General features: G+C 31.8%; 1 protein-coding gene across 1 annotated transcript in view; it reads right to left on the bottom strand.

Moving 5' to 3' along the window:
• The window catches only part of LOC139487515 (sodium-coupled monocarboxylate transporter 1-like), a 36,275-nt gene that overhangs the window by 17,013 nt on the left and 5,555 nt on the right, over window positions 1–13,707 (bottom strand). The window contains exons 2-3 of the mRNA XM_071272373.1: window positions 6,555–6,620; window positions 4,485–4,536 (exon numbers count right to left, since the gene is read on the bottom strand). Of these exons, the coding sequence (XP_071128474.1) occupies window positions 4,485–4,536; window positions 6,555–6,620 (118 nt within the window). The remainder of the gene's footprint in view (window positions 1–4,484; window positions 4,537–6,554; window positions 6,621–13,707) is intronic.

Genomic DNA, 13,707 nt, shown 5'->3' with positions numbered 1-13,707 from the left:
TCAGGACTTACTAAATATACGAAAGCATAATGATATCTAACTTAATCATTTATAAACATTGTAGACTAGAGGAAAATGATGTAAACAACATATAAATTCCAAGTTGGTTGACCGTTATGGAACAACCATTTCACAAATGATATCAGATATGTTCTTTACGTCGTAACTACAATCCCCTTCCCTTTCATGAATGTGACCTACCGAATTAGACTATTTACCGGATTTGTTATCACATAAACAACACGACGGGTGCCACATGTTGAGCAGGATCTGCTTACCCTTTCGGAGCACCTGAGATCACTCCTAGTTTTTGGTGTGGTTCGTGTTGTTTATTCTTTAGTTTTCTATGTTGTGTCATGTGTACTATTGTTTGTCTGTTTATCTTTTTCATTTTTAGCAATGGCGTTGTCAGTTTATTTTAGATTTATGAGTTTGACTGTCCCTTTGGTTTCTTTCGTCCCTCTTTTTCCAAGCGTCAAGGATGTTTAAGGAACCAAAACAGTTGAAGATCTATATGATCAAAAACAAAATTTAAAAAGAAAATAGTGCAATTTTGCTAGAGGGGTAATGTAGTGCACTCTTAAATAAAGAAAAATGCTTCAGACGCATACGATTTATAACGTGGTGTTTCTATTTTTCTAGGTGTACGAAAAAAAAAACAAATATTAAAAATGAGACTGCAAAAAATAAAACTATCCGACAACAATTGATCATGTTCATGTTTGTACTAGCCATCTGTCGGGTACAACAAACGCAGCAGTGTCTGCTTACCTTTCGAAGCACATGCGATCTCCAACGGTTTTTGGAGTTCGTTATGCTCACTTTTTAGTTTTCTGTGTAAAGTTTGTCAAATGTTCTTTGTCATAAGGTATTTTTTCATCATTCATGGTTTTGTATGCTTTGCTGGCGTATGAAGATTCTTATGTAGACCAAAACGCGCAATCGGCAAAACAAAAATGGAAAAGGTATTTTTTCTCCCATGGTACTTTTTGTTCGCATGGTATCTTCCGACAATTTTTTTTCCTGCACAGGGAAATTATTCTAAGATCAAGTAAATAATTTGATGACATTATGTTATTTTATATACATACTTTTACTACAAAACATAGCTCTCAATACCGGAAGAGAAATCGATGAAGGCTTAAGGTGCAGGTAAATATATTAAAAACAATTGACGAGGGATAATTGTGAAGAGTTATATTGATTTAAGGTTTCATATTCTATAATATAGCTTTAGATATATGAATTGAAGATTTAAAAATCATATGAAATTTAAAAAAAAAATGACAAAGCACATGTCTTAGTGTATACTGTAGTGATGTCTGCTTAAGGTGCTTCGCACTTGTATTATTATCCCTTACAGGAAGATAAATGTTCTTTCAACGCAGTAATGAGGATGCATTTATATTCTGCTGGGATATCACCAGCTCAAATGAGAGCACTTCTATGTTGACATGAAAAATAATTTTGATACTGTATTTTTCAGTAAATTTACTGTATTTGAAATGTTGAATATCCGAAAAACATTTTTTTTTCTTCTTTTTCCGGGAACAGTGACCTAAATCGTAATTGGCACACCTTCTTTATTTTCATATTTGATTTGGCTGTCGAACTGTTTTGATTCCAGTACAGTGGACGAGTCTAGTCATGGACGAAACGCGTTACAGGCGGTTCAAAATTACAAGTGTTATATTTTTTATTAGTTTCTTCGGGTTAGTGTTATGAATATTATCAAATGAAAAAGTCATATTTTTTAATTTATGTTCTATGCAAGTTGTATTAAAGTTTATTATATTATTCAATCGTTCATATAATAATTATTTGGCTTTTTTTTATACTTGTTTAGTCGAGTGTTGTAGACGAGTCTTTTGTAGACAAAACGCAAGTCTGTTGTACAAAAGTCTAAGCCTCTCATCTATGGTTAGTTTATAACTAGAATTTTGCACCATGAGTTGGTGATGAATGCATTTTATTAAACAATATTCATCCTCGAGAACGCGTCATGTTTACATATCTCGCCTCGGTAGCAGTGTACCACGTTAGTTTCATACGATATATAATGTTCTCTCTTTCTGTCTAGTGATTTAACTCAGTAATTCTTTTTTTTCTAAAATTTAATTTATTGCACTATTTCTGTTAAAATGAATACCCTGTAGATTTAGTTTTACTGAACAAACACAGAGATTGTTCAGAAAATAATAATAGATTGTTAGATTTAATATAGATATGTCTATGCAACAGATAACTACATAAATTATTATAAGGGGCGCATTTTGCGCTCATTTGGGGATTAAAATGTTTTACGTCGAGTATCTTTTGATTACATTTGCGTGCATTTATCTTACACGTAAACTCAGGTAAAAAGGGAATATAATAAAATATAAATAACATCAAAATATAAATGACTTTAATTTGCATATTAGATAGACTAAAAATCATTAACTTTGAAAAAATATTTTAATTATATTTTGTTTATATTGAATTCTAAGACAAAATATAAAGTGATCATGATAAATTCCGTTATAACTTAGAGCATACATGTAACTTCATTGCGAATTTGTCAGTGTGAACAAGTACCCCGAATAGTGATCTCTTTTAAATTCGTAAATGATTTAAGTTAGTTTGTAAAGTTTTGTCAAGCAGTTGAAGGTGTTTTTTCTTCTTTTTTTATAGCAAATAGGGGGGGGGGGATCATTATCATTAGTATATTATGAATATAAAACTTTTCGTATTGATAGAATATAATGCAACAGACTTATCCTGCTGGAATCCCACTTCGACCTCCTCGTGGGTGAGTAGATGAATTAGACTAACGGAAAGGGTAATTTTACTTAAAAATAATTGAATGAATTTATAATTAAATAAGTAAGCAAACGTAATGATTTTACACGCAAATGTAATGGTAATGCGCGCAAACGTAATACACCAATTAGAAGTAACGTTTATGTTTTCTCACCGATCATGATCATAACGAAGCCCACAACACGTGGTTTAATGATTAATTAAGAATTAGCTGTATTTGCTGAATAAATATAGTATATACGCTATATGCATAAAATAATAATTATATATACTAATACATTTTAACCACCTGTAAGTGTCGAAATATGTTTTAACATGGCAAAAACATCAAGATTTTTAGTTTAATGATTTGAAATGTGAGTGCACTTGCAGATGCAAAATTTAATGAGTGTTACCAAAAAAAATATATCATAATAACTGCTGTCCAAGATTATATATCCTACTATGAGATATCTGTAGTTTGGGATATGATGACCTATTTAAACTTTATTCAACAGTGTTTTCATCATTTCCCAAAAGGATTTTAAGTATTGACATTCCAGAACAAATGCTTATAATCCTCTGTTTTATTTCATTATAATAAGATTTCTCTTTTTTCCAATTAGTTATTAATTTGTCGCATTTTTGTATTTTTTTCAGTATTATAATAATCTTACCGCATTCAGCTCGATTTGTTCCAAAATAAACTCCTAGACTTTTAATTGGTCCTTTATTCCATTTAATGTTTCAAACTTATATTAACAATGGTTTAATTTTCCTAACCAAATGTTTTGATCTGTTCAGTTTTAAACATGATAGTGGTCCAAAGATTTCAATGATATTAAGAGTGTGACGTTCTCATATTTCGATTAAAAAAAAAGTGTTGTGTCGTAGGCTAATTGTGAGATCTTTAAACTATGTGTTTTAGTATCAAGCTTAATTTGAAACCTTTGATATTGGAATCTTGTCTTATTCTGCAGGACAAAAGTTCAAAAGCAATAAAAAAAATCAGGGAATTTAATGGGTAGCCTTGTCTTATACCGCGCTTAATGTTTTATGATGATGAGACCCACCATTTGTTCAACATACAACCTTTTATATCTTTATACAGAGTTTGAACCCATTTCATAAAAACTTAATAATTCTGCAAATTCATAATTTATTTTAAAGTCGATATGATTTGACCTAACTCCATATGAAGATATGAGAAACATGAACTAGACTCAGTTCAATTATAATAAAGATCAAATATAAAGCCTTAGAAAAAAAAGAAGGCCTGCTACTGAAAATTATCCCGAAATATCGTTTAATTTCAAAATAGAAAAGATAGCACAATATAACTGTAGTTCAGTTTGTATTTTGAGTAAAATGTATACGACACTTGAATGGATTTTACAGAATAGAGAATAAATCTGTAGAAAAATGGACACAAAGTAAATAAATATAAATATAAAGATAAAAGAAATTCTTCCAAAGACATTTACATCTCCCTCTAAAATAGATAATCATGAAACACCAATAGGATTTCAAAATGGGACAACATGTTTATTTTAGAAAACATCACAAAGTAAATAACAGGGCATCATAAAATGAATAGCTATAATTTGATGGGCAAAAAATACCGCAAACAAATGGGACTATAGAAATAAAGGACCCCGTCTAGACCCTCATAAACTACAACTGAAATCAAAACCATGTCTTACCTGCATTTAAAGCGAGTGACGGAGCATACAGGACAAGCGCCATATACAACAACTGAAAAACAAACGGATAACTATTCAGATATATGGACAAAAAGTATATAATATGGCAACATATATATCTGGAATTTGATGCGACTGTCATACAAGTGAGAGGTTTAGCGAGCTATAAAACCAGGCTCAATCCATCATTGTCTACATGAGACAATGCCTGGACCATGTCAGGAATATGACAGTTGTTATCCCAGGCATAGATTACCTTAGCCGTATGTAGAACAACCTTTTTGGAATTTTGGATCCTCAATGCTCTTCAACTTTGTACTTGTTTGGCATTTTAATATTTTGATATGAGCGTCACTGATGAGTCTTATGTAGACGAAACGCGCGTCTGGCGTACTAAATTATAATCCTGGTACCTTTGATAACTATTTTTATCCATTCGTTTGATGTGTTTGAGCTTTTGATTTTGCCATTTAATTAGGGACTTTCCGGTTTGAATTTTTCTCTGAGTTCAGTATTTTTGTTATTTTACTTTTTATGGGTACTGAAGTTTTCTATCATCTAAATTACATGTTATGCTTTTATTTGTCTTTGTATATCTTTAAACATAGGTTAATGTTTAGTAATATGGTATTTATACATCCCGCCATTGAACTTTGTTTTATTTCTTCGATTTCATTTTTTCGTATGTGATTTGTCTAAAGAATGTCTTGATGTCATTGTGCTTTCTTCGTTGATACAGTTGTTTGTTTTATCATGATTAAGATTATAACACAATGTCGACAGTATGATACTAAACCCCTAACGGGAGGGATTGTACCTGATATTCATATGATGAAGACATAATCTTTCAATCAGTTTAATTGAGGTCTGGAGCTGGCATGTCAGTTAACTGCTAGTAGTCTGTTGTTATTTATGTATTATTGTCATTTTATTTATTTTCTTTTGTTACATCTTTTGACATCAGACTCGGACTTCTCTTGAACTGAATTTTAATGTGCGTATTGTTATTCTTTTACTTTTCTACATTGGCTAGAGGTATAGGGGGAGGGTTGAGATCTCATAAACATGTTTAACCCCGCCGCAATTTTGCGCCTGTCCCAAGTCAGGAGCCTCTGGCCTTTGTTAGTCTTGTATGATTTTAAATTTTAGTTTCTTGTGTATAATTCGGAGTTTAGTATGACGTCCATTATCACTGTACTATTATGCATATTTTAGGGGCCAGCTGAAGGACACCTACGGGTGCGGGAATTCTCGCTACATTGAAGACCCATTGGTTGCCTTCGGCTGTTGTTTGCTCTATGGTCGGGTGGTTGTCGCTTTGACATATTCACCATTTCCTTTCTCAATTTTATTATGTTGTGTTCCTATGATTAAGATTATAACACAATGTCGACTGTTGTGTTTCTATGATTAAGATTATAAATATTAAGATTATAACACAATGTCGACTGTTGTGTTCCTATGATTAAGATTATAACACAATGTCGACTGTTGTGTTCCTTATTTTTAACATTTTTACTATTATTACTATTATGTCTGTGTGTTTTGCTCACACGCTGTTGTCAATATAATGAAATTCTTAGCGACTGTTTCATACAAGTGAGATCTACAAAACCAGGTTTAGTCCATGATTTTCTACATTAGGAAATACCTGTACCAAGTCAGGAAGATGTACCAAGTCAGGAAGATGACAGTTGTTTTCCATTCGTTGTATGTTTTTGAGCTTTTGGTTTTGCAAAAGGACTTTTCAGTTATGAAAATTTCCTTGGAGTTATTTTTTTATTTTATTTTATGATACATTTGTAAAATAGTGGCAGAGATAAGATATAAAGAAATTTCATTATATAATTTATGATGACTCTTTATTGGTGTTAAAAACTTCACCAAAGTAACAAGAGCTAAAATTCTTCACACCCTTACACCCTACGTGCATTTCAACAAAAGACCAATTAGTTACGTTTTTTTCTGAATTCAGAAAAAAAATATATCTGAAAGTCTTACGATTTTTTATCAGCCTATTATTTGTGTAAATTACATCATCATACCAACGTTTATAGTAACGTTACTTACCATTTGTATAGAAAATGTCATAGAACCAGCTGTTCTGACGCCCTTACTGAAACGATGCTCTAAATACTAAAAAGAAACAAACAAAACATAAAAATAGAAAATTACTTAAAACTTTACTTCCAACTCCTCAAAATAAGTTGATCTTAAATAAGTTTAACTTGTGTGCATATGGTTTCTGGTCGCATAGCCATCAACATTTCTATCCTTGCTATCAAGTGTTTGTGTTTGTGTTTGAGTGTACGAGATTAAGGAAAAAAATGCAAACAACACGTTACAATTGCATGAGTCCTGTGTACTTTTATGAATATACCTTTATCAGGAACGCTCGAAGCCGAGTGTTTTAAAGCCAGGAATGTATAAGAATCAAAACAGTTGAAGAGCAAAATAACCAAAAAGGACTTAAAAAAAACATTTCAGTCAAGGGAAAACTTTGTCCGCGAAAGATGAAACATGAGTTTCTTTATAATATTGACTTTTTGACGGATAATTTTAGAAAGGTTAGTAAAAAATAATGTCAGTACCGAAATACGGACTACCGAGCTGATAATACCCTGGGGGATTGATAGATATCTAGCAGAGGTATCGACTCAGTGCTGTAAAATTTAAAACAAAACGTTATATTTTCATGCGTCCGAAATCATTTTCTGGTGGTTGTACTGTCAAAGAGCTTTTCTGGCTTACCTTCATCAGGAATACTCAAAATCAAATATGTGGAAGTCAAGGATATACTTCGAAACAGTGGAAGAGCTATATAACATTAAAGGATCTAAGCAAAATATTTAAATTGTTAAAATATTCGAATTAGCTCTCGCCGCGATATAGCCTTTTTGTGCTAATGCGGCGTAAAGCAACCAACAATCAATCAATCAATCAAAATAGCCCAATCCATCTAAGACCACCTTTGCCTGGAGAAGTTTCTTTAAAATTCCAAATTTATAACGGCTACATTCCGAATGTCTTGGAAATAAATCATGTCTGCTTCTACCAAAGTACTGGTATTTGAACTGATGATACCCTCGGGACTGATGGTTCGCTAGCAGAGGTATCGACCCAGTAATGTAAATAAGACAAAAAAGAATAAATTTCACGCTTCTGAAGCACTTTTCTTGATTTACTTTCGAGAGGACACAAATATTTGAAAGCCAGGGATGTATATGAACTAAAACCAAAATTTATGAAGTGCTATATTCATTTAAAATTGAACTAGATTGGTGTACATCCTCAGGAAAATGATGCCATAAATACTTAAAAGAAATATAAACACAAACAAAGTAAATGCTTCCGAGTATCAACAGTATGTATTTTTCTTTCTGTGTGTTGTTATATTTTATTTAGTTTGTTATCTTTATGACACCAAAATATACCGTGAAGGAAACAGGCTCGTCAGGTAAAGATAAGCATCATCAGTTCTGAAGGTCATAAATCAGATTAGAAAATGAACAACCAAATTAAAATACAATAGGCAAAATTCAATAGGAAAATCATTGAAAAATATTAATAACCAGACTTGGGACAGACACGCAATATCAATGATTCTGAAATATTTTTACTCTCTCTAATGAATTAATTGTTTCAGGTAAGAGTTACACACTCGACATCATCTATTAAGAGGCTTTAAATTAAGATATGGGGTCTAAAATAACATCAATCAGTTGGTCTCCGTTTGTGAGTGATCTTATTGGTCATGATTAAAGGCAACAGTAGTATACCGCTGTTCAAAGCTCATAAATCCATGGAAAAAAACTAAATCGGGGTAACAAACTATAACTGAGGGAAACGCATTAAATATAAGAGGAGAACAACGACACAACATTAAAATGTAACACACACAGAAACGGACTAAGCATTAGGCAAATTCCTATGAGAATAACAAATATAACATCAAAACCAAATACATGAATTTGGGATAGATAAGTACCGTGACACGTCTTATAGTAATGTGAATTCACACTCAAAAATAAGAGAAAACAAACGGCACAACGGAAACACAACGTTAAAATGTAACACACACAGAAACGAACTATATTATACAATGGCCATATTCCTGACTTGGTACAGAACATTTTTAAAGGAAAAAATGGTGGGTTGAACCTGGTTTTGTGGCATGCCAAACCTCCCTCTTTTAAGGCCATGTGAAATATAACATTAAAATGACAACACAACATCACAGGACTACAATATATATAAATAGGAGAACATAATTGACAAAGAAACACACGAATATTAGCTAACAAAAGGCAACAAGATTCAAATTTTAATACGCCAGAAGTGCATTTTGTCCACACAAGACTTACTAGTGACGCCCAGATACGAAAGTTTGAAAGCCGAAACAAGTACAAAGTTGAACAGCATCGAGGACCAAAAGTTCATGATACCATAATACCATATCTTCTTATTTGTATCTGGGATCAGACGTCTGGCTCAGGTTTAACCTCTTTCAAATTCATATACATATATTTGAAAGGAAAACCATCGCTCATTATATTTTACCTTGTTTCAGAAAAACAATGAATGATCTATTGTGGTTAACATCTAGTTAAGATGTCAACCACAAGGATCGTTTGTTTTAATTAGTTAAAAACCGGGATAATTAAGTATAGTGGTTACAGACACCTCAACAGAATATAAAAAGATTAATATGTACGACCAATAGGCAAATAATCTTCTACTTTTGTTCAAATTATACCCATGACATATATGACATTTTTCAAATAATGTCAAATACCAGCGGAACATCTGCTTTTACCTTCAAATGAAGATGGAACCCTTATCATAAGCATGCTAATCTGACGAGGTCCTATAGGGCAATATAATTCATAGATCGGAATCTCGAAAACTTATATAGTTACACTTCATTCTCCTTTCTGCAAGACATTCCCATAAAACCGATTCAAGCCAATAGAAACAAAGCACCAATATCCAAAAAAACAGTCAGAACGAATTATGTTGACGAAACAATATCCAAGGCGTGTATATCCACGGCGGACACTCGGCTAACCGAGAGATTGGTCGGTTAATCTATATTGAGTATGCGGCTATATGGGCGATTGGTCTGTTAATAGGGTTGGCTATACGTCTGTTAAGAGTAAAACGCACAATTTAATGTTAAACTCTATCAAATATACAGATTTTTAGGATATTATAAGAATCAAATCAAAAATGATATTTATCATAGAACATTTTCCACCTTTAAAAACATTTCATAGTATGCTTAGTGTTTAGTAAAAGTAAAAGGCGTCGCGCAAGTATGTAGTATTTATGATTACACGCATAGCAATTTTTTTAATAAAAGGCGAAACAAACAATTTTAGATATCATTTAAAAGATACAAAATACTACTTTGGTTCTTAAATATAAATTGACATTGGTAAATATTTCATAATTGTAATATAACGTGAGTAATACCACGTTTTAGTGAAAATTATGGGCATAAAGTCTGTTAATGGGTTGGACAATTGAAATTGTGTCAGTTAAGAGTTATTTAGCTACGAAAATAGTTTTGTTACCTTTATATATTTCCATTGAAAAAGTTAAGAATGAGATGTTGTTGAGTTAAAAAAAAATGATAATACGGTGCATCCCTATCCTTCCAGTAAAAGCATTTTTATTTTGACTTTCTTTGCATTTTATTGAAGAGTGTGTCACTTCAATATAGCGTGATCTGGGTTGGCCGCTGGAATATGCATGAGTTTATTATTAACGATTTCAAGCAGCCTTAATTTTTGTGTCTGCTCAAAGTAGCATGCTCTCAAATCCGACTGAACGTGTCTTTCTAAAACAACACAGGGTACATATAACGTGTTGTCGTTCTCATATGCACATGCTATTTGTCACTGGACGTTTAACCCTAATTCGTCAGCATCATCTTTTCTTCTATTACTTAATCATCTGTTGTTTACAACTCATTCTAAAGAAGTAAATGGAAAGGAGCGAATGTAGCTACATTTGGTTGTATTAAGTTTTAATTCATTTCATTTGGTTCCTTTTCTACATATGTACAGAGGAGAACTGCAATTGTCCACATGTAAACTTCAAGCATTTGTCACCAATATGAGTACATCGCAATCCGTTACTGTTTCAACACCCAGTGTGTGTGTGCGGGGGGGGGGGGGGGTTCATGTCTTTATTCTTAAACAATTATTGTTTTTTTCTCTTTCTTTTTAGCAATGCATCACTCTCTACTGTCCTTATCTTTTATCTATATTCTCTCCATCCAGATTCTCGTGTATACCATGATGGTCCGGATTGGGGGTGTTGTTTATTTCTGTATTTTTTAAATTGTTATGTTACTTTTCTCTACATTTTATTTATCTTACTCATTATTCTTTCTCTATTCTTTATATTTAGGCATCCAATATATTTTACTTACTGATGTTTAGTTACATTACGATGTTAATCTCTGATTTATATACTGGTTACCAATGTACATGACAAATTGGTGTCATGCATGACAATTAAACAGAATCCACATGATATATATAGGCGACCATTCTCGGATAAAATCAATTTTACTTTAATTTAACACTTTTTGAAACCATTTTTATCAATTTTCAATATCCATTGCCTAAATTGTTAATTGTTCATGTGTTTTGTTTCCGTATATTTTATATTCCATTGCTCATGTTTTGTTTCCGTATATATTTTATGTTCCATTGCTCAAGTGTTATTTCTGTATATTTTAGCAGCTCGTCTTGAGCTTACCAAATTATCACACAATAAAGAAATAAATTCATAACTCTTAACAGACCAATTAACAGACCGGGTTTTATACATCCGACCCATTAACAGACCAGGTTTTAAATAAAGATTGATTTATGTCACCAAAATACAGATTTTCGTGCAGATTTTTCACACAATGATATCAATTTGGTTAACACACATAATGCCTGTCTTTTTTCGATGTTCAAAATATTGCATGCAAGTAAATTCAACTCAAGTGTCATTTTGTGTACATTTTGTGTGTGTAAAATGTGTGTAAATTTATTGATGAGTAACTTGCCTTTTCATTTTATAGATCGTACATAGAAGCTAGAAAAATAATAATTACACTACTGGATTCAGTAAATTGAATAGTTTTGTTAGACATAAATATTTTTTATGATAAACATATATTTAAAAGGTTATACAATGAAACATGCTGAGTGTTCAATGATTTTCTCGATAACACCTGATTAACAGACTTTAGCCAACCCGATTAACAGACCAACCGCCGACATAGCCACATACTCAATATAGATTAACCGACCAATCTCTCGGTTAGCCGAGTGTCGGCCGTGATATCGTATGCAACTAAAAGCGCAAATAAAAATTAAGCAATAATGTCCTTCCAATTCAAACCTATCAGTTAATCAACGTTAACTACCTGAGCATAATGAGAAAAAAAAAAAAAAAACTACCTGAGCATATTTTCAATATCACTTTGACACAAAAAATATCAAGCTAAACCAGTTAAGACAAAATTATAAATTGACCGGTTGGCACATATTCCAAGGAATAACACGTGTTTGTGTTTTATAAACTGTGATTCAAGGATAGGAACTTGTGAAGTACATGTTGTTGTATTTGTTTAGACATCTGTTTTACCCATACTTAGTGTAAAATATGACGTTCCTACATAAAAATGAAATGTTTTAAACAACTAAATGAAAATAATAATAATGACTTAACAAATCTTTTTCCTAGAAATGAAGCTACGTAAATGAAGTTATATAATTCCACGTCAAGTAGATCAAGCCAAGGGTCAAGTTCGTTCGTTGTCATACACTCGTTTTCCCCACTTATTAAATGTATTATGATGTAAATGTATACTAAGCTATTACCGCGTAAAGACAAAATTATGAATAACTCCATCAGGTGACATTTGCCAAGCAAAATTTGAGAAACTTTGCGCATTGCGTTTAAGTGCAAAAGAGAAGCGAAATATATAAAACTTATGGGACATATTTAAAAACAAACCCAGAAATAAAATAAAAAAGAGCTAATTTAAAAGATGCCATGGCAAACAAAAATCGAATATTGTTGCTGGTTTCATAGGTTTGTTTCGTTAAATGATAACGGTCTTCTTTTCCTTGATGCACATGAATGTTATCGAAACCTCAAACCTAAACCTGTATTTTAGCCTGTGGTCAAGATGTAACATATACTGGTGTTAAACTTAAGCCTGATCAGTATATATTCATTTTTTGTATAAATAAGTCGTTGTTGTTGTTGATCAGTATAGTTGTAGTTTTGACATCAAATATAATATTCTACCTGAGAAGATAAAAATGGAACTTTTAAAATGCTAACTTTTCAATCGAAACATTCTTTACAATAAACAGACAAAAATTTAGGCAATGCAAAAGTATACTAAGAAATAGATGGACCAATAACAGAAATTATGCTCTTGTTAATATTCAATAACTTTTGTTACATATAACAGGAAAAAGCACTTGTTTAGGGAGTCCAACATGAATTTTAAAATACAGTTGAACTTTAACTTCGATAAAATGACACAGCATTTAAACAACATTATTTCGTTGGTAGAGAGAATGGTACTAGATAATCAGTATCTACATGTTTTTTGTTTTTTGTTTATTTTATTACAAACATTTTGTCTTCAGATTATATATTTTCAGACAGCGATCAATAATAGCCGAAGACATGTGATGATAGCACAATTGTTTTTGTAAATATTCTATATTAAAAAAAAAATGAAAACAGCACGTTCAATAATTGCATGCGTCCGAAGCGCTTTTCTGGATTTACCTTCATCAAGAACGCTCAAAGCCAAACATTATAACTTAGCTACGATACTTTTTCATAAAACAATTGTGCACAAATATTCAACACCTATGTAATATTACTGTGCATGAACACTAACTGTTTGTTTCTCCATTGACATATAACCTATTACGTCTACGGTTAATCCTTTGAAATTTATTTTAGAGGATTCAAAGTGACTTTTGAATAAAGATATTTCTATAGAAGGAAAATGAAAAGGAATAGTAATAGTAATTATGTTCAGCTTTGAAAATATCTTACACTGTCATTGTTGAACGACAAAAATACACAAAAATAAACAATATTACTGAAAAATGATACGCAAAAAAAAATTTAGGATTCTAATCTAAAAGTATACAAAGTTTGTGTAAAACTGGTGTAAAACGTAAAA

The sequence above is a fragment of the Mytilus edulis genome, chromosome 9 (genome assembly GCF_963676685.1).
Source record: "Mytilus edulis chromosome 9, xbMytEdul2.2, whole genome shotgun sequence".
Lineage (NCBI taxonomy): Eukaryota > Metazoa > Mollusca > Bivalvia > Mytilida > Mytilidae > Mytilus > Mytilus edulis.
This window is presented reverse-complemented; position numbering and strand designations above follow the sequence as displayed.